Source organism: Rhinopithecus roxellana, chromosome 4 (genome assembly GCF_007565055.1).
Source record: "Rhinopithecus roxellana isolate Shanxi Qingling chromosome 4, ASM756505v1, whole genome shotgun sequence".
Taxonomy (NCBI): domain Eukaryota; kingdom Metazoa; phylum Chordata; class Mammalia; order Primates; family Cercopithecidae; genus Rhinopithecus; species Rhinopithecus roxellana.
The window spans coordinates 48,292,818-48,316,510 of record NC_044552.1 but is presented as its reverse complement, the minus strand read 5'-3'; the positions used below and the strand labels follow the sequence as shown (position 1 = coordinate 48,316,510).

The 23,693-nt window shown below is 33.4% G+C and overlaps 1 protein-coding gene across 1 annotated transcript in view; it reads right to left on the bottom strand.

Moving 5' to 3' along the window:
• The window catches only part of BMP5 (bone morphogenetic protein 5), a 122,336-nt gene that overhangs the window by 57,455 nt on the left and 41,188 nt on the right, over positions 1-23,693 (bottom strand). The window contains exon 2 of the mRNA XM_010387947.2: positions 8,028-8,220. Within this exon, the coding sequence (XP_010386249.1) occupies positions 8,028-8,220 (193 nt within the window). The remainder of the gene's footprint in view (positions 1-8,027; positions 8,221-23,693) is intronic.

The window sequence follows — 23,693 nt, the reverse complement described above, 5'->3', positions numbered from 1 at the left end:
TCACCCCTCAGTTCTACTGGAGAAAAAATGGGTTCAAAACTTATCAAAAAGAAGGAAAATCATTTATATAATCAAGAAGAAGAGATAAGAAACGAAACATTAACCCTGGTTGTGGTTTCAATTATTTGAATACATGTATATGTGTGTATGCATGCATATATTATATCCATATATATATATGGAGAAAAAGGTTAAGGTTATCCTTAACCAAGAGGATAGCCACATGTTTTTTTTATACACAAAGAGAAAAAAAAGGAGAAACCAATAGGATAGCCACTCCACTATCTAATCATGAAGCACTTATACCTGGTCCAGAAAAGCTTTAAGAAATTATCTAGAAGCTACACAGACAAATTTTAGAGGAAAGGATGCCACACTACTTTATTTTCATAAAGTACAAACCTTGTAATCACAATGACATCTCCACTTTTCCCAAAGCTTCTATTATTATAACTATTTCACTTTCTTCCATCTCCTTTTTTCCTTGAATAGCTTATTAAGTCTAGTAAAAATATAATGATGGCCACCCAAAGAGAAAGCATACATCTCTCTCTGGGTATTTGTCATAAATACCATCATATTATTCAAGAGACTACAAATTAATGGTAAATTCTAGAGTTTATATAAAGGTTCAAAGGTTCTCTCATGAGCAGCTTTTAGCTTATATGGACTAGAATTTGAATTGGGTCTGATGTTTTCAAATGGTAAATCGGTTTTTTTCCCCCAAAATAAATGTGGAATTATACAATTATATAAATCTTACTAATCATTAATTTTCAGAATATCTGATTCCATGCTGCATTTAAAAGGTACAGATGAAAACTGGTAAAATAGTAATATTAGATGTGACTGAATGAAAAGCATGGCAGAAATGAAAAAAACAAGTTGGACTGTCACTAAGAAAATTCAATCACTTTTCACTGAGCAGAATTTTTTAAATTACCAAGACATTTTTAATATTTAGCAGATTTCCTGTCATTACATCATCCCCTGTTTTTCCCCTGCAGAGAAATTTAAACATGTGCTACCAGGTATACACCCAGGAGGTCTCCTCATTCAACAAGCAAAAAAGACAAGAGACTATTACACAGACAGTCCAACCGTTTTTCATGCAGTGAATGAGCAATGTACCCAGTACAAACTCCTAAGAGCTCTTGCATCTTATGAATCTTATGATCCAAAATATTACATAGTCAAAGCAAAATTCACTGATATATTATTTTATGGCACAAACTATTTCCACTTTAGGTTTATATCTTAAATCTCCAAATGGAGCAAGATTTCTCAACCTTGGTACTAAGGACATTTTGGATCGAACCACTCTTTGTGAGGTAGAGGAGCTGTCCTGTCCATTTTAGAAGGTTTAGCAGCATTCCTATCCACATTACTACCCCAGCATATCTACTCACTAAATGCTAGTAATAATACACACACATACCTTTCCCCTATCAATTGTGGATGACAAAAAAAAGTGTTTCCATACATTGCTAAATGTCTCCTAGGGACCAAAATCACCCCAGGTAAGAACCTCTAAAATAGAGCATGATCCCTGCACACTGAAGATACTCAAGCTATGCTTGTGTACCGTTCTAGACACTTTAGAGACAACATCATCTCCCATCTGAGTGTCCTGCTCTGGCACCCTGCTCTCAAGAACCCAGCAAATCTTTCTGAGTGGAAAATGCCAGAGTACCTTCTGAAGTATGTCCACAGAAGAATCACAAATCTTAGAGAAGAAGGAGGCGGGGGGAGATGATGTAAATATGAAGCTGACTGTGAACTGGAATGATGACAGCTTAACTAAATATATCCAAGTACTGAAGGTGGCTAATGACATCGAGCAGGCTAGCTTAAAATGTTTTCACAATGGAGTACAGAAATTTATATTCACAGCAGAGCATTAGAAAAAGGTTGATTCTACATAGCACATTTTCTTTAGGGAATACATGAATATATGTATCTGTGAAAAAATTAATTCAAGTAAAGCACTTAGCACAGTGCCAGACACATGGTGAGTGTCCATTAAATGCATAAGTGCTGGCTGCTATTCTTATTAGTAGTGACACTGGCATTGATCATTTTATTGTATTAATTTAATTCATTATACACTTAAACATTTTAGTGCTTAGGAACATTTCTTCTGGGATACACCTCTGTTCGTTCTCTCTCTCTTTCCCCTCCCTCCCTCCCTCTCTCTCTCCTTCTTTCTCTCTCTCTCTCTCCCTATTCTTTCCCTATTTGTTGTTTTGCCTGTAGAAAATTCCTACTCTTCTTGAAAAGTTCAACTCAAAAGTGAACTTCTCTCAGAGGCTTTCCCTAAGGTCCCTTACTCTTCCAAGTAAAAAATTAACTTTCTCTTCATTTCTATTTCCACAACACTTAGTGCATATTTACATCATCGTTCTTAGCACATTGTATTATAGTTATTAAAATCTGTGTGTGGCAGCCCCACCACAGTCCCTGGCCTCCAGGCTATGAGCTTTTGAGGACTTATTTACTCGGCTTTATGTCCTCTGTGCTTGCCACATGGTAGGCGCTCAACAAAAGCATGCCAAACTCAGCTGAATTATCTGGAAAATTCAATCATGTGGAAACCTCATTTCCCAATAATGCCAGATATATGAGGTGTGACTGAAGAGCAATGCCTTCTATATAGAATTTGGGGCTGTCAGCCTTATATGAAAAGATTAAATAAGTGAAATGATGCAAAGTGTGTTAACTTTTTACCAAGTAAAATATAGATTTGGATAAATATCAGAACACTCCTTTAAATTACACACATTTAAATATGAGTAGGGATAAATTGGGAAGGTGGGAGAAATGGTAGGAATAAAATATATAATTTTAAGAGCTATATGTCTCACTAAGATAAATAAATAAGAGGTGACATAATGGATCTGCCATATTTTAAATTTGAATGCATAACACTGTCAAGTAATTCACAGACTAGATGGTTAATAGGTCAGACTGTGTCTTGAATATAAAACATATCCATAAAACATCAGTCAAAATTACTGTACAGATCTCCCTCACCCAGCCACTCCTAGGCAGTACCTTAGGGAAAGGAAACTTTACGTACGTGAAAACATATGCATTGTCAAATAAATTACATTAAAGAGTACCGTCTGCCCTGACTTTTCAATTGTTTCTGAATTTAACTGAAAATATGAAGTAGATAAAATCCACAACTTTGACATAGAAGTTTTGAGAGTGACTCTGCTTTAAAAATAGCCAGAAGTACTAGTTCCTTTTTCTACTTCCATTTTAGTTCTTTAAGAAGTATATGAAGCCACAAACAGTCAATACTTCAAAAAATTAATAGGATTTTAAAATTACTTTTCAAATTGAAATTCTTTACATTTTAACTGTGATCACGTGATATGTAAATAAAGTATTTTTAATACAATATTCTTCCAGAAAATTAAAGTCAAAATTCCAAAGTAGTGGTAAATTTTTTCACAAAATATTTACTCTTCTCAGAGAATCCTCAGAGAATTAAAGTCAAAGTTCCAAAGTAGTGGTAAATTTTTTCAAAAAATAAAAAAGATACTATTTATCTTCATTTCCTATGGGAAAAAATACCTTCCATAGCTTAAGAAAAATGAGAGCAACTAATTTTTAAATCATAAGTGTTTTTTGTTTTGATTTTTTACTCTCTACCTGGCAGAAGTTGGGAATGCTATTTTGTAAAGATGTGTATAGCATAAAATTGTTTCATTACCTTTTTTCTCTCAACTATAATTATTCACATTTCTGTTTATACAAATAATGTTCATCATAAAAATTTAAAAAAACACTGAAAGTGATGAAGAATTAAAATGTAAATTACCCACATCTTGCAATGAATATTTGATGGGTTCCTTCAATCTGCTTTGTATATAAATTTATTTAAAATAGTATAATAAAGTATATAATAATGTTTCTTGGTTTTGGTCAATTAACATTATTATTTGAGTATTTTTCAGCATTAGTAAATAGTTTTCAAAAATGTAATTTGTATTTGCTCTGTACTATTCTTCCAAAAATTATACCTTAACTTTTTTCTTGTTTAATTATGTTCAATTTGTGAATTGTAAACAATAATACAGCGATAAACACTTTTAAATGAATCCCTGTCTACATCTGTCTATATCTGCAATGTTCCTGTAAGATAAATTCATAAATAAGAGCTCTCTCATCCCACACTACCCTATCCCCATACTTCTTCAAATGTATTTCAAAGAGTTTTACTATTTATCTAAAACTTGCGTTTTTAGCTATTAAGTTCACAGAAAGATTCAATGATATTGCTATTAAAGTGGGTGGCATTTATTATTACACTCCAAAGCCTACCTATTTATTTTGCAAATATTAAATTATGTAATAACACCAATTATTTATTAAAGACACCTAGAACTTTTTTTTATTTACTTTATCTTTACATAAAGGTAGGTGTCAGAAAACAGTACCAACTGTTATTATAATAAAAAACAATTTTTTCCCATTATGTATATAGTTCTGTAAACTAAAATAGACACTCACATGAAGTTATATGAAAATATACTGATCAATGTATTTATTATCAACTATGGTCTTGGCATTGGGATATGCATTAGCCCTTCCCACATCATCTGAAATTATTTTTCTTGATCTGAAATACTTTTTCATTTGTTTTTTATTTTTTCAGATTTGTAAACTGAGACTCCAAGAAATACAGACATTTCCCTATTTGGGAATTTCAAAGTCTATGCTCTTATGGCACTATATTATTATTTTCTATGGTGACTTTGAAGTCCTTCATAGAAACCTGAAATATTCTATAAGACATATTGCTATTTCTATATGTTCTTTCCCTTAAACATCTTTCTTTGGAAGAGAAGGGGGAGTACAAAAAGTGAATCCTGCATCTATAGGTAATAACAAGGCACAGGATTGCATTTTCTTACAATGCAGAATAATGAACTCCTGGCAGTGAACAAATGCTTGTTTTAAAATAAAAAAAGTGTTTTGCTAGAGATTGTCCTACCTTATCAACAGTATATAAAAGTGAAATATGGCCAGGTGCAGTGGCTCATACCTGTAATCCCAACACTTTGGGAGGTTGCGGCGGGGGGATCACCCGAGGTCAGGAGTTCAAGACCACCAGCCTGATCAACATGGTGAAACCCCCTCTATACTAAAAACACAAAAATTAGCCAGCCGTGGTGGTGGGTGCCGGTAGTCCCAGCTACTCGGGAAGCTGAGGTGGGAGAATTACTTGAACCCAGGAAGCAGAGGTTGCAATGGGCCAAGATAGTGCCATTGCCCTCCAGTTTGTCAACAAGAGCGAAACTCCATCTCAAAAAAAAAAAAAAAAAAAAAAAAAAAAAAAAAAAAAAAAATTGAAATATGAAGTATGAGTCTCTGAGTGTGAATATTTCAGGATTGAAATAATTAGTTAAAATTTCCAAATACATTAGCAAAAACAAATATCACAGAAGACAATAAATACACCATAACCCTAGAAGATAAAGTAACAATCATAATTCAGTAACACTATTCAATAGATGTTCAAAAATGTGAACTTGGTAGAAAATAGTAGCAGAAACATTAAGAGTAATATTTTTAAAATTAGGTATAATTAGAAAAATACCAGAGGTGCAAGATAAACAAACTTCTCATTTTTTAAAAGCGAATTAAAATTTTCCAAAATTATAAAGTCAGGTGAACTAAGCATCAATATCCATAAATATTCCAATATGGACTGTTAATAAAAATAAGCACAAGTTTATCTAGAAATAAACTATAAATTATTAGTAGGCTCTTAGTTCTTCATTTTTATCATTTTTGTCATGTGTTAAATTATACCATTCACATCCTTAGAAAATAGAAAGGTAAAAGTAAGCTCAAAGGGAGCTTCATTACATGACATTCAGAAATATACTGAGCAGACAGAACAGTGGGCATACAGAAAAGACAGGAATTTTCATTGTGATCAATGTAAAATTCTGCAATTAGATACGACTAATAAATACATTCTAGGAGATGGAAAACTGGTATACCAATCATTCCCGAAAAAAATACTTAGGATATAAATAACCAACTACAAACTCAACATACATAAAAATATATATAACTGACCGAAAATAAACATAATTCAAACATTTTAGGATATGTATATGGAAGTAGTACTCCAATTTTGAGTAATAATGATGTCAAAGCATTGAATCATGTTGAGGAAAATGGTAGTGCTGAGGATAAAAATAAATAACTTATCCTTATCTCTTCTTTAAAAAACTCATAATCCAAGTGTGAAAACAGACATAGAAAAAGATAACTATAATAAAACAATTTGTTAGTTTTGGCAATATTATTAACTAACATTCAGAATATTATTTTCAACTCTTCTCACTAATTTTGAAAGATATTATTATTTAACATAAAAATAACCTATTATAGTATTCACCATATATGCCTGGCCCTATGAGAAAATAATATTAGTATCTTAATTTTATAAATGAAACCATTGGATTGAGATTTTTTAACAACATAACTTATCCAGAGACAAATAGCTAGTCAGCGTTAAAGCTGAGAAACAAATGTAGGTATTTCTGCCTTGAAATTACTGCTGTTAAAAATAACAATGCATATCAGTTGGTATGTATTAAAATGAGTTCTGCTGAACTAGTGTTCCACAGGATATTAGTAAGTACTACACACTCAATGAATCCATAGTCAGGTAATTTTGAGGAAGACTAGCTAAAATAAAATTGATAGGGCATGTGCACGTGTGTGTGTGTGTGTGTGTGTGTGTGTGTGTGTTGTCACTGTAAAGCCTTTTTAAGACTTTAATATTCTGATATGCAATGTGAATCTCCTAGAGGATAGTCTAACAGGAAGGCTTTACCAACATACGTGACCTCAGAAGCTTTTTAATTTTTTTCTTCATTGAGTATTGCAAGGCACTATTACGAATTTCTGCCAAACTAGAAGACCAAGACAAATCTAAACATCAAGAACTACAAATAGTGAACAAGGAGAGAACAAGGTCTTAGAGCAGACAGGATAACAATCTTTAAATATTTGTCTCATCAAAAAGGACATATTATTTCATCAAAAGGAAGATCTAGATCTGAGGAATGAAAGCTACTGAGAGAGATATATCACCTCAACATAGGATTTCAAACAGATTTAGATACATGATAGATAGATAGATAGATAGATAGATAGATAGATAGATAGATAGATAGATACATACATACATACATACATACATACATACATAGATAAAGATAGATGGATCTTTTTGAAATAGACTGACAGATGGATCTGTTTGAAATTGATAGACAGACAGATGGGTCTGTCTGAAATAGATAGATAGACAGACAGACAGATCTGAGCTGTCCGACAAAGGTGATTCATCACCCGAAAAAAATGTGTTATCCAAGTGATTTCTGCATTCTGTTAAATAGCAGAGAAAATGACTAAGGTCCCTTTTTATCATTTATTTTCAATGGTTCATTTGCAGTCATTTTCAACTGAAGTTTTTATGCATTTAGTATTTCAGACTATCTGTCCATTTTTGTACCATTCTGAATTAACTATCTTACAGACAGAGGACATCAAATGAACATACGATTTTTACACTCATGTCAATGAAAAGTAAAGCAGTGCTTCTCTAACTTCCAGAACACCAAGTAATTTCATTATCTTAATTATAAATTTCATGTGGGTAGAACAAAGTGGAAGTTTTCTGGGATGAAGGACAACTTTACAAAATGAGACAACAGACCTAGAAAGCACATTTTGAGAAGCATGAGACTATTTAGTATACAAATTGGTATCAGGGATAGGTAGTAGCTATGGAATGTAGGATAAAATTTTCAGATCGATTACTGTTACCTTTCAATATCTCTACCTGGCTCTAAATGTTACTACACTTACTATAAACGTTAATAAACTGCACAAAAACAGACAATTTGTTTGCTACATCACATGAATTATCAATAGCTTTTACTAAAATTTTACAAATATTTGCCAGGATAATAAGTTAAATAAAAAGACTATACCTATTTGTGTATTCCTTGATGATTTGATATATGCTAATCTTAATTGTTTCATTTTCAAATCGGTTGTTGCTCCGGTCCTTGTATATCCGGAATTCAGCTGCTGTCACTGCCTCTCCATGAGGAATTTGGGTAAGATCAAATCGAAATTCTTTGTAATGTCTTCGCTGGTGAGAAAAATCCTTGTCTCTTTCAACTGAAAAAAAAGGGGGGGATTGGGGAGGAAAAAAGTTAGTCCTTTATAAAATATGGAAATTAATGATAAATTCTCCAGCTTTGAAAATGAAAACAAATAAGCAGGATAGTATAAAACTGGAAAAACACTAAACCACAAACTGAAATGTGTTTCCAGTTAAAGGAAATTCCACAAACCAATAGCCTTTAGTTCAAAGCAATATAATCTCTATGATTTTATACGAATTCCTGGATCCTAAATGGAAAGGTTATCCAAAAATGTTTTTAAAAGTGAAGGTTGTAAAATGATTGCTAGTATGTATCAAGCATCAGAACACAGAAAATTTTACACAGAAATTCTGAATGTTATGGTAACCTTTAGAGTTCCAGGTGAAATGAGTGGAGAGAGAGCACAGCCATGGGAGGGAAATGGGAAAGAGGACTAAGGAGTTCCAAGTATACAAGGACTGTGTTTATGACCTTTCAGAGTTCAAGTAAATAAAGCAAACTAATTTTTACAAGAAAGATTGTTTCTAAAATGTCTTCCCCGGAAAAGTTTTTCTCTCTTCAGCAAATAAAATATTCTTTTTCTTAAAACCTTTTTTTTTTTTTTTCTTGAGAAAAGGTCTCATTCTGTTCCCAAACTGGAATGCAGTGGTGTGATCATTGCTCACTGACGCCTTGCCCTCCCAGGCTCAAGTGATCCTCCCACCTCAGCCTCTAGAGTAGCTAGGACTACAGGTGTGCACCACTATACCCAGCTAATTTTTTTTTTTATTTTTTGTAGAGGCAGGGTCTCACTGTGTTACCTAGACTGGTCTCAAAATCCTGGGCTCAAGCAATCCTCCCAATTTGGCATCCCAAAGTGCTGGGATTACTTGCATGAGCTACCCTGCCTTGTGTTGTCTGTTTTTAAAGCATTTTTTATACATTCTTACCCCTGGTACAGTATTCAAAGACCTCTGTCATTATTTAGAATTGAGACGGGAACATATTTTCCCTCTTTAGTAACCTTCCAAACAAATGAAGTCAAAGAACTGTTCCTTTTGGGAATATTAAGAAATGCTGAAGAATTTAGGACAGTATCAGACATATTATTACATAATCTGACTGTGTAAGATAGTGTATTGTACAAATGGTATAAATTGATTCACAAAGCTCAAAAATTGGAAATCTTTAGAAGATTAAATAAATTTACAACACTGCTATACATATATGAAACTTAGGATCCTAAGTTAGAAGCATTAAGATTATGGAAGCGAGAAGATGATAATGACCATCAGGAACGACACTGTGGAGCCCAGGCTACTAGACCATCATGTTCCAAGGCCAGATGGGTGGCCACATCTGAAGCTCCTGACAAGGGAACCCACAATTCTTTGCCTTCATCCTCCAAAATAATTTCTGGTTTATTTTCCCCAGAAGAGGAGAAGGTGGTTCAGGAGAGAGCAAGAAGCTGATCCTCACCTCCATCGCAGACTCTAAAGCAGACATACAGAAAAATGTAGCTACATTTGGGGGCATATTTTTTTAAATTTTATTTTACAGATGAGGTCTTTCTATGTTAGCCAGGCTAGACTCAAACCCTAGACTCAAGCCATCCTCCTGCCTCAGCCTCCAGAGTAACTGGGACTACTATAGGTGTTCCCCACCGCACCCAGTTGGAAGAATTTTTGTCCTGTGGAGCTTGGCAAGGAAGATGCTCTTTGGCTGTCTGACTACACTAACACCACCTCACATGATTCATAAAATTGTTTTCTTAAAATATCATTATCTTGGTCCTAAGAGAGGTCCATTTCTAGAGAGATTATGAATCAACTTTTCCTAAATAAGGATAAAAAACCCATTTGTAAGATGTTATTTTGGTTCATAATTTAAATCTCTTCTCTGGTGATAGTGCAGACAGCCATGATAGTGCAGACTGCACACACCTCCTTCCTCTCCCTTTTGTCCATTTGACTGGCCTGTGTGAGAGTGGAAGTCTAGGGGGAGAAAATGCCTACTACCTAAGTAGCTAGTAACTGATGTGCATGTAAGAATGCTAAAACTGGCAACAACTTTTGCTTTCAGAGAACTAAATCTAACTCACTGTATTATTATTTTCTTATCCTAAATTTAAATGAAGTAGATGACATCATGTGACCATATCTAAATAGCATTTATATGCCAGACTATATTCTCAGTATTTTATCGTCTTATTAACATTAACATATTCTGCCTCATAACAGCCTACAAGGTAGGTTCTCTTATTATCCTCATTTTAGACATGAAGCAACTGTGGAAGCATAGGAAATAAATACCTTACCAAAATCTTTGAACCTAGGCATTTGGTGTCACCAATCCATGGTTGTTAAATGTCAGGATATGCTGTGTCTGCTTGCACACTATTGCTTTGTCCTATTTTATTAACACAGATCTAAAACTTCGTATTTACAAGTCCCAAATCCAAAACATTCTGAAAACTACGAGTTTGTTTTCAAGCTCCTTTGACAGAAGAACCAGAAGTTAACCGATATGAAGTGATTTAAAGTCTCTTTTTATCCCAGTTTCTATATTTATTGCTTTGCTGTAGAAATTGTCATGTGTTTGCCTAGGTGGCACTGTCCCAGACCTTGCATGACAAATCCTATATTTCATGATATATGCACCAACCAGCCATGTAAAAATATATTTTCTCCATTCTGAAAGACAATATTCATAATTCTAAGTGATAACAACCATTATTCACTTTTTCATTAACACTAAGTTGTATATTTAAAATTTTAGCCAAAAAGCAACAAGTATAGTCCTAAAAATAAAGGCTAAGACATGAGTTTGTTAGGATCCAATCTAAAGTGTGCACCTGCTTAATGCAGGTGAGTATTGAATTCATGTTATGCAAAGTCATCTACCGTTCTGGAATCCCCTGTGAGATATTAGTGTAATAAAGTAGAAAGCTAGAATTTCAGCCATTATTATACAATTTCAGTTTTCTAATCCAGGCTATTTAACTTAAACCCTTAAGGGGACTCATTTTCAAAGAGTTTAATAAAATTTTGTATTAAATATACCACACAGAACGAAGTTGCATTGCAGACTTGTCTGCTGACTCAAATTCTTATATCCTACTGCTTTGAATCATAATTGCAACAATAAATTCCATGGGACATGTTGGAGTGAGTAATGGAATAAGACTTACAGCTTAATGATACCCACAAATATTCAACAAGGTAATCTCAGTTACCTCAAACAGTAACGCTAGGGAGGTGGCAAATATTAATATCCCTGACTTAAGAATAAGAAATTGGGTGATGACAGCTACATAGTAACAGATGTCTGTCTCCTAACGTTTATTATAAATCTTCGTTCAATACCTATACCACCTACATAATCACATCCTACTGTTCTGCACTTAGAGGCTAGTTCATTGTTAGTTTGTTTAAACAATGTCTTTCAGTAGTTCACAAAAAAGTGAAGAACAGGTTATAGAGTAAGGGATTTGATCACCAAAAAGTATGTAGCATCTAACACAACACAATACATAATCCAGGTAAGTCTTCTAATAAATACTAATTGAATGAAAAATTGCATGAATGGCTCAAAATCTAGTCATCTCTTTCCACTCAGCAACTCCTGCTGCATTCCCCTTGGCTGAAGCCATGGTAACTTATTTAAGTATCATTTGCATGGTACATGTTTCATTTAATCCCTGTGACCCTACTTATGTCTATCAGTTTTATAACTTGTCAAAGAGCCCAAAACTTGTAATTGGAAGATAACAGATTTCATCCCAGGATTTCAATTTCCAAGCCCTCATGAACACAGCCTGTGTTTTTCTGAATATTGTTTTGTTATGTTTTCAATCTAATTATTTCTTGGGAAAGTTGACCTTGTTTCAGTGCTTTCATTATCCTCTCTCCAAGGAACCCTTCCCCCTCCCTTTATGATGGATCCTATTAATATAGACATGCCATTCTTTCTGGACTGAGTTCATTCTTTTAGAACACACCTCCTCCTATCTTTATCTTAGCAAATGTGTTTTTATTCACTTATTTAATATTGATTACATTTCTTATCTAAGGATTTTTTATAAACAAAGGATTATATAATTTGAATATTATATACTATATATGTTAATGTAACAACATACTTTTACTACAACCATATGTTGAAATGTAATTATAGCTTTTAATTTTGACATAATTGTGATTCACCGGCAGAATTCCTTCATACCTTTTATTCACCAGAGCTGCTACCAAAATCAAAACTCCCAAAGTAGATGAAAAAGAACAAACACACACATTTAACACTCCTTAAATGTCAGCTTTTTATGGGAAAGATCATTGTCTTATTCACATTGTGACAAATTTGGTAAGCATTCTGTTTTTCTGTATATTACAGTATGCTATAACCTACTGCAGTGGTGAATGACTTGGGAAGGTTAAAAGATACACAAGTAAATGAGAAGAAAAACAGCACAGAAGTGTATATTATTATTGCCTTTGAGATTCATGTATTTGGCCCTTTTAATTCACTCTTTAATGTATATTTTACATCAACCAAATACCATGAATTTCCGGAATCTTTACCAGTATTTCTAGCAAAATCTGTTTTATCAGATATAGATATGCAAGACTCCATAAAAGCCCTAAACACATTCCCTCTTTGGTGGTGAAAAAAGCATCTCTTAATTACCATATAAAAACAAATAGGACAAAAAAACAAAAGGTTTCGCTCATTTAAGCCAGACCCAGACTTGTTAAAGGGTATAGAAGGACACAGAGTAAAGATATACTGAGATCAGGGGTTAATGCTTTTTTTCCTAGTACCCTCCCCTCATCTCAGACGAAAAATGACATTTGTCTCATGTGAGAACAGAACGAGTGTTTAGTAACAAACACTTTCGTCAATGAATTTGCTTCTAATAATTCTATTTAAAAGACCACAGCAGCCTGTCCAAATTCTTCTATGTGCTGACAAGATCAAGAGGGGGTGCATTTTGCCAAACAGCCGTACATAGACTTCACTAGTCCCAGACTCTTCTCTCATTGTCATTTATGATACACAGAAGTTTTGAAGATTTCCAGGTGTGAGCCATTTAATATCACCATAAAAATGAAAAAAGGAAACTTTACAACAATACACTTTATGGATGGAGGTGTAGGTCATCCCAAATAATATCATGTAAAATTATTCCATTCAAATAAGTCCATCAACACAGGGTTATTTACTTGAGCTGATGGTTGCCAACAGTCCTCTCTAAAAAAAATTAAGTTGCTTTCCTATACACACACACAAACTCACAGAAAATAAGCCATTAAAACTTCAGCAAAACTTTTACATTTTATCACACAAATCACAAACACAACAATGATGGTGAATACACTTCCTTCTGCTTCCAGGGAGCAGGATTTTTGGTGTCTACTCCAAACTATGTGAAACTACAGAGCTATCTAGAGAAACAGAAAACTCAACTACACTAGTAGAAGAAGAGAAATAATTTATTATTATATTTTGGTTTAAAAAGTGGTAACATCAAACCATACAAGATGTAAAATATGAATCAAATCATTCACATCCCATGATTAATGGACTGATAGTGAGAAGAAGCAGAATTGCCTTTATATAAGCACCAAACTATGTCCTAAGTGCTCTGAATTGTCAAAGTTCTGCAAAGGTTAAACTCTGTTTAAGAAACACACTGAAGACTTTTATTGTTGAGATATAACTTAACAGAAGTTAATGACTGATAGAAGTTGTTTTTTTTTTTTTTTTTTTTTTTTTTTTTTTTTTCTCCCAAGCAGATATCTCTCTGAATGACTTTATCACTAATAGAAACTGGAGGAAATTGTCCTGGGCTAAATATTTTCATGTCTACATTATCTGAAGAGTAGAATTAATTAACAGAGGATTACAGTTTTATCTCTGTAGTGATTTATCTGCAGTTTTAAGGAGATGCATTCATGGGCAATCAGTCTTAATCTCCCACACAAGAGCCGTAACTTGGAAGACACAAATAGCAGCAGTAGCTGTAAGGCAAAGATAGCATTCTCCCAGGAGCCTAGCCAGCTGTTGAAAGAATACAGATCATTGTTTGCTGCTGAGTGCAAAAAATCATTAAGAGATTACTCATAGAATTATTACTAATCTGTGTTGCATTGTAAAAGTGAAAAAAAAAGCAAAGATATCATGTGACTACGAAGATGCATCACTTTCCACGATATCCTTCACTAACTAGTCCATCAAAAAACATAAACCTGGTTCTGTAACAACTTATTTATTGGTCAGTGAAAGAATATGTACATGTTTTCCATGAATGGATAACCATCCCAGAGAGTGTGGCAAACTCTAGATTCCAGAAGTCTTAAGCGCCTCTTAATACATAGTAATGTGTGACCTGAATGAAAGAAAATTGTCCCCCGAATGTTTTGTTTCAAAGAATAATTTCAATTGACTTTCAAACTTTCTATGATTATGATCCTCATACTCATAAACACTTCATGAATATAGTTTTATAAAGAAGTAAAATCTCAAAGAATTATTAGATAGTTAAATAACTGTAATACTCTAAATTGATTTTCAAAATCAATTTAAAATATGCATATAATTTTGAAATTTAAGAAATTTAATTGTTGATCAAATATTTATATATTATACTTTAAAAATATAATAGTTTAGAAACAGAAAGAATTAAGTCTTACATAAAGGAAGTTCTAAAATTAGAATGAAGTTGGTCTCAGGGTATTCCTGTTTTCTTTAAATTAGGCCTAGCAATGACCTTCCAGTGATTATTTAGAATACCATAATGACAAAAGCTATACATACCAAGCATTGATATGAAAATTATATATTTAATAATTAAATTAATAACAAATAAACAATGGTAGCAATAAATTAATTATGGAGTTAATAAAATTAATAAATTTTAATTTTTTGTTTCTTCCCCCTAATTGGATCCAACAAAGTGAAGCTTCCATTATCTCCCTCATGGTACAGATAAACAATATTAACTTCCTCACTGTCACAGAGTTAGTTATCACAAAGCCAGAGACAATATCTAGATCTTATTACTCCTAATATTCTTTGCATGAAAGTTTCAACTAATAATAACTGCCACTTCTGTCTCAGGGCAAAGTTTTCCTATTCCATTCCAGAACAATGTTTCTGCTTGAGCCTTACTCCCAAGCTCCTACGCTCATTCTTAGCATGCTCTCTCCTCCTGTCCATATAGTTTCTTCCTTTTTCCTCCACCTTAAGTCAGTGTTGTGGAGACAACAGAACACTGGGAACACACTTGCAGATGAACAATGCTGGGTGTATTGACTTGTTTCAACTTGTGTTATGGGATGGATGTCACAGCAAATCTCAGTAAAAGGCTGTTAGAAAGGATTCATTAGAATTGTGTTAAGTAATATAGTAGAAAGTTCTAAGAGGAAGGGTTTTCCTCTGGCCGGAATGCTCTTAGGAAGCAGAGGTAAATTAATCATTTGGTATCTTAATAAAATTTTCTAGAAGGTAGATGCCATTGTGGTTTAAAAAAAAAAAAAAGTTTGTTATTGTGGAGTTAAAAAAACTGCAGGCTAGGTTTCTACAACTGTGGATAGATAAAAATAATTGTATTTACTTGACATCTTGTTTATATATTGGTGGAACACATAACACATATTTGAACATTCACAAATTGCCAAGAAATATCAGTCTAATCAAATTTACTGGTTCTTACAATTTTTTTAAAGTCTTAAAGTCATTTAGTTATTTTTATCACTGAGAATAACAATGCATTCCGAAGTACACACATAGTTTACTATTGTTTTTATTATGAGCATTTTAGAAAGGAAAAATTATTAATTGAACGTTAGAAGCAAATATGCATCTTTTGTGGGTGAAACGTTAATATTAAATGTCAAAAATTAGAATACCCACAAAGGGTGGTACTTGACTGATTCATTCTGTATAATGAAAAATGGTTAATGATGAATGAGTATATTTACTACACAAATAATGTATCTCAATGACACTGTGTACAAATATTTGAGAATGTTTTGTGTTTACCTGTAAGGAGTTAAGATAAGGGCATAACGGTGTGATAGTCATCTTTTGGTCAATATTTAGCTCTTACATTTTCTTTAGTGGAAAAATCTGTCCCTTTTATAGATTGTCTGGCAGCTAGAGGTCAACCATTCTAATCTCACCAGATTTCACTAAATGATCTTGTGAATTCTTCTGCTCTATCAGTAAAATAAAACAGTTTTTAACCACCTTTAGGTGATAGAGGTTACAGTAAGTCCATGTACAGAAAAGACTTTCTTTACATCTTGAAATCAATGAGTTGATAGTTTATCTACAGTGAATATTTGTGGTTACATGACAAAAACAGGTCAAAGGTTTTGTGAGTTTTCTTCTGAAATTGCTCAGTGCCTTCTCTAATGACTGATAATTGAAAACAGAGACTGGGACTATCAAATGTGGTGGGTAACAGATAAGTAGTAGATTAATGCCAATACTTGGTTACAAGACACTAAAAGGTCAGAAGTCACATGAATTAGCTATTGTGCTACTGTGAAAAGACAGACATCAAAAGTCTATTATCCCCTTTAGTAGCTCTTAGCCTAGCCTGAAATCCATTCTCACTTCCTTAAGTTATAATATAGAAGTAATCTCCATGTCATTTTACATATGATGTCAAAGTGAAGCCACTCACCCTAAGTATATCAATAGTTGGAGTTTGCATATTTTATTTACATAATAAAGAAAGATTTTTTAAAAAATCACATTTTTAGTGTATTCAATGTTCATCTTGGTATATTTTAGGAACATTTTATTTAGAAAAAAATAATTATACTCAATGAAAAGAATACTTGAAAAAATAAAGAAGTTGACAAGTATATTACATTTGCTCAATATTTCTCTACGGGGAAATGGGGTGGGTTTAAGACATGGTTTGTATACTTTAAAGGATATATGAGGATTTTTGTAGCTGAACAAATATCTCAAATCAACCACTTTAAATTTTAAATTGGTATGATAACTTTCATAGAGTTCACTCAAGATCAATTTGTGGTTCAATCCATCATTTTGCAAAAAGACAAACTATAAATTTTTCTGCCAAATGGATTGCATCAGTGAAGTTTGGTACATGGAGGTATAATCACAAAGAAATGTGATTATCATATTGAATAATATAAAATTAATAGAGACAAATTATTTAATTTTACAGGTTTCTAAGATTAGGAATAAAACTGTAAGAATATATTACCTATACACTCTAAAATTAATATAGGAGTAGCTGATATATCTGTTTAGGCAAGAACTGCAAGTGGCCCATGTTTGTTTCCTAAGAAGTGATTATTTGCTTTCTGTCTCCCCCAGTAGATTGTAAGCTTGATAATAGCAGCACTTTTGTTTGGCTTACTACCGTACACTCTTCCTTACCTCAATCCCTAGCACAAAGTAGGTATTCACATACATGTATAATAAATAAATATAGGAATATATGCTGGTTTTCTTGTTTTTTTTTTCAGCTTTTGTTTTGTTTTTTGTTTTACTGTTTCATAAAGGAGGTTAAATCCAGACTTTGCCATTCCGGCGAATTCAAAAGCAGAACCCCTCAATCATCTGCTGTGGCACAGCCCTGCCATGCCACAAAATAGTATTAATGTTAGTTCTAATAATATATATTTTTTACTTTCTTCTTCAAAAGAAATTTAAAAAAATAGTGATAGCTAGACAGAATCCTAATGTCACACATTTATTTTCAGTTTCACGCTACCTGTGTTGGTACTTAAAAACATATGCTAATGTAATAGAATCTCTATAATTCTTTAATGAATATATTACTCTTGAGGAAGAAAAAAGGTAATTCAAAAAATACATAACAGTGCAAAAAAAACAAACATTTATCTTACAGTTATTATCAGAATTGTATTAAAGTAATCTACAGAATGAATTACGCATTGCAAAAGACAATATATGATGTTTTTGAACATAATTTTTATATTCTCATTGATTTTTTTGCTTATGCATATAAAAATATTCCACCAAACTGTGTATATGTAATACAACCAAATCTTTGGTAACATATTTATAATTTTTAAGCTTCTTTTTAAGGTATTACGAACATTTGGTCCCTTCAAAAGTATGGTTGTTTTGTGCGTTTCTTTTATATTTGGTTGTTACAACTGCTATTATATGTTGTTAAGTTTACCTAACATCATCCTTACAAATTAAACTTTATTTTATCGGTCTTTACGTTTACAGTTAGAAACTGGAATACATAATACATGACTTGCTTAACATCTCTTTATAGCACATTATTAAAATTGTGAATTATATGAATCAATTTATTGTATTTAAAGATGTATTGTATAATTGGAGAGTTACTTCAGAACATATGTGTATTTAATAAAGATGTAACAGGTGCCAGAATCAATAAAGAAATCACATAATCTTCCTACATTTTATTGAATGAGACCACACTGTAATTAGAGTCAAGGGATCCTTAGTGGTCTCAGTTCACAGAGTATTCACATGAACAGTCTCATATTTGGGTTGATCTGGTTTCACACTCTCGGGCTTTACTTTTATGTTGGGATTTCAGGTCAACCACAAAACTCAGAACAAAATTCAGCTACATATCTTTGAGCAGTATCTGGTTTTGAGTTCAAATATACAAACCCTTCAAGTTTCTTAAGATGCACACCTGGAAACAACAATAAGTCTTTTGAGATTTATGTTAGACCATCTTATTTTATGTTCAAATTTAATAATTTCCTGAGTCTCCAATCCAATGTTATGTTAGTTATCAGATGGTCTGTTTTCTGATGCTTATGCTCTTAAGTCTGACTTGTTCTTAATGTTATTTAGTAATCCATCTAACTAACTCATATGTACTGTTACATAAAACCTAAATTTACAATAGAAAAGGCTGAACTAAAACAATGTAAGCCACATAGTCTCCAAAATGGTCAGGAATTGATGATATCTACTACTTCCAGAAATGATTGTGTAAGGCAGATATAAGTTTGAGGTTAAAATAAGCATGTTTGAGTATTAGATGTTTACAAAGCAGGTAGATTCTCAGGTCTCTCTTCACATTCTGTGCTTTTGAGTGACTGTTCTTTCCTACATGAGAAGTTTAGACATTTCCTTTTTCCTAAAGAGGGGAAAGCAGAGGGTTCTTGACTGGCAACACCAGGCACAGTTAGAGTGTGTTAGCATACTCAAGACAGAGGAACTAGACAAGAACATTCACCCTGAATGCTAAATTCCCAGGCTTCTTTCCCCACTTGGTTGCCAGGATGTCGACAGCCAGGGTTATACCTTACAGGCAAGAGAATGAGAATCCTCTTTTTGAAATCTGATGAATCCAAAGGGAAAAGACTAAGTTACCACAAAATCGCAAAGAAACAGTATCCTAAAGGGAAAATAATACTGACAGGTTCTACCCATATGCTAAGTTTCTAATCAGCATTTTAATATCTCACAGACAACCAATGATTACCAGATAGCTGAGAAAATTCTCCACCATGAGATATAAACGTAAAAACTGATTTTTTAAGGAAAGGAACTTGAAGGAACCTACTAAAAAACTACCATATTATCCTTTGAGGGCTAAAAGAAACTGTTGCATCCATGGAACAAGTATTAATATAAATCCTGTAACATAGAAATAGAAATAGTCAACGCTAAAACATCTCTTGGAAGTAAAGCAGAAAGTTATTTTCTGCTTTGAAAGATTGAATCAAGGAAATTCTCAAAAAAAAAAGAGAGCAATTAGAAGTGGAAAATTAGAAAAGACTTTTAAAAAATTTTTAAAAAGTAAAGAATTAGCCAATTAATAGTTTCTGGAAAGAGAGATGAAGAAAAAAAGAAAAAGGAAATCATCAAAGAAATAGTTCAATTCACTTATCTGAAGTACAAAAAATTTCAAGATTTAAAACCAGTGTTCCCAGCTCAGTGGACGCACATCATTGTGAACATTTCGAACACTGGAGGCAAACAGAAGATTTTACAGGCTTCCAGAGACAAAATACAAATCACATGCATATAAGAAAAAAGACAACGACATGAGTTACAAGAAAGAGAAGGTCTAACACAGAGAGAGTCAAAAATAGTGCTTATGAAGGGAGATCTCAGGACAACAGCTGTGCTCCAGGTATAGGACGCAAATAGTCCATATTGGAATAGTGTGATTCAACAGAAAGATATATTAAGGGCTAACATCACAAAGATTCCATTTACCATTTGTACCATCTTTTGGACCTGACAAAGTCTAGGTGAGTCAAGACTTGAACTGTACCCACAAGTAGTCCTCCTGACATGTCTTCATGAAGTTCTTGCTGTCTCCTCAAAGACAGGCTGCCTCTTGGGTCATTTGAGAACACTCACTTCTCCCTAGTGAATTTTTGTTTTCTTTTTTTCCCTACTACTGAGAGCTGTCTGTTGATCACAATGAGCCTGGAAACTGAGAATGCAGAAAAGCTCACCTCCCCTCACCATGTTTCAGTTGGCTGGACTGTATCTGGGCTTGCCACGTGGCAGATCCCCCAAATCCCAAGGACAATAGCTCCCCAGAAAAGAGTCTTTAAAAACTGTTAAGCAAATTAAGCCAGGATTTTACTCAGAGGCTGTGTTTATCTCGTCTTCTGAAAGAATTCACTAAGCACCTTTATTTAAATATCTAGCTTTGTGCTTCTCATCTGTTTTAACAGTAATTGGTTTTACATGTACTTATATGTGAAATATATTTCATAAAACATGACACATCTAATTGAAGAAAAATTAACTTATCCAAGTTCATATGTATAGTAATCTATGGAGCATGCATTCAAATCTGTACCTGACCACACCAATACTTCCTATGAAACATTACAGGAGGTTACTAAATTTCTTTTTGAGTTTTATCTTTTTGCTCTGTCACAGTGTTAATGCAAATTCCAAAATTCTGTGTCTCACTTTTCATTTGGGTTTTGTTCCTTTAAAAATAATTCATAATCCAGGTGCAGTGGTTCATGCCTTTCGGAGACTAAGGCAAGAGGATCGCTTGAGGCCAGGAGTTTGAGACCAGCTTGTGCAACACAGCAAGACCCTGTCTTTACAAAAAGTAAAAGAAACAATTAGTTGGGCATGGCGGCACATGCCTGTAGTTCTAGCTACTCAGGAGACTCAAGCAGGAAGATGACTTGAGCCCAGGAGTTCAAGGTTAAAGTGAGCTATGATCAAGCCACTGCACTCCAGCCTGCGCAACAGAGCAAGATCCTGTCTCTAAGAAATAAAAAATAAATAAATCAGAGATATTAGGAATATCTAACACTAGGGAGCATTTTCAGTAATCTGCATGGCATTGACCACAGTACAGGATGTTTAGACTCTGCAAAATGCAAGTGTTATTCCTACAATCACATCTAAGTACAACAAAAATTGCTCTTGTATAGAAACGGCAAATGTACTGAAAGTTCTGCTTCATTTTCTCGTCCCTTGATGTGTGTTCACAGCCTCAAATAAGGCATGACTTTGAAAACATATCAACATCACTAACCAGCCTATGCCACATTGGTTTTAATACATAGTGAAAACAAAAATTATCTCAAACCTAAGTCGTGCTTTACATATTTCCAGTTATAACAGGCTTTATTCTTTTTCTGCTTTTGAAGGAAACCAGCAAAACTTAAAATAACTCTAGGAAGCCATGTAAATAATCATTACACAGAACAGAGCTGACCTGACAAGGGTAATGGAAAGGATTAGGTGAATTCATTTGAAAGAGAAACTGAATGCATCTGAAAGAATGAGGGGCTAAAAAAAGTTCATTAATATTTATTACCTAGTAAATTCAAGCAATATGTTAACAGGACAGCAATCTCTGAAGGATAAAAGTCTGTGTCGTTAACTATGTTAATAATGGCACAGAAACTAAAGGATATAGTGTCTCTGTTCTTCTTACCCAAAATCATGCAGGATATCCCATATTCAATCATGGAATCCTAATGAATTTAGAAAGCTTTGGTATATATTCAGAATTCCCACAATGTCCAGAGAGAACCACTAACAATAATGATGACGACTATGAAAATTTTAATACAGTTATGAGACATTATGCAAAAATCTATAATTTCATTTAATACAATATGGATTTAGTAAAAGAAAAAAGAAGAAAACAGTTTTCTCATCTATTGAATGATTATCATTTTGGGCACATGATTGGGGAACAAAGGGTATCTTCCTGCAAGCAATCATCTAATTATCCTCTGAGGTGACTTGATTCTAGATGAAATATAGGTCATGGAATTAGCGTTAGTTAAATTGAGCATTTTTTCATCTGTGATTAATGTATTGCTTGCTGAAATTTTAAATTGTCTTGTTCTATTGAAGTCACTTTAGGGTAGACTTTACTAACAGAAACTTCCTTTCCTTGCTCCTTTAATCCTGCTTTTCATTATCCCTAGTTATATTCTGAAAAAAGAATTCAAAAATAAAAGTAAATATTACTAATATTATCTGCATTCAATTGATAAGTAAAACTAGATATTCATGTATGTAACGTGCCTTGCTTCTTATCTCTGACACAGAAGGCCATCTTCATTGTTTTTGAGGATTCTGAACTGCCTCAAAGGGAACCTTGCACTCAGCTGCTTTCATGTTTTGTTTTGTTTTGTTTTTTTCAGGCCAATATACATTCACTTAGATTATGGCTATAAAAATTTAACTATCATTTTATTAAACTTTTTCATATGGCAGATACTATACTGGCTGTCAAAGGAATACACACCATCCTTTCCCCCAAAAAAGTAAAACTCATAATTTACAAACCCTCATTGACTTATTTATAAAAATAAATAAAATAACATGTTTAAATGGACAGAAACAGATTCTGTATGTGTTTACATAACAAACAACATAAAATCCCATATGGAGGCCAGGTGTAGTGGCTCACACCTGTAATTCCAGCACTTTGGGAAGCTGAGGTGGGTAGACCACCTGAGGTCGGGGGTTTGAGACCAGCCTGGCCAACACGGCGAATCCATATCTCTACTAAAAATTAAAAAAAAAAAAAAAAAATAGCTGGGCCTGGTGGCGGGTGCCTGTAATCCCAGCTAGTTGGGAGGCTGAGGCAGGAGAATCGTCTGAACCCAGGAGGCGGAAGTTGAAGAGAGCTGAGGTTGTGAAATTACACTCCAGCCTGAGCAACAACAGTGAAACTCAATCTAAAAAAAAAAAAATTCTATGTGGAGTTAGTTTGAGAAAAATTCATTGTGAATAGCAATTCTTAATTGGTCTTTTGACACAATCTCATTAGCAGAAAAATATTTACATTATTTTTCAAGATATTTTCTAAAAATACTTTTATGAGAACCAAGACCTTGTCCCCAATTTTTCCCACCAAATTCTCAACAATGAAAAAATAAGAAAACCCAAGATTACATCAAAAGCATATGAAAACAAATGCAAATGTGTAACATGGGTGGGGCAAAACTTCCTGAGCAGAAATTATTTCTTGGATTTCAAATGCATATGTAC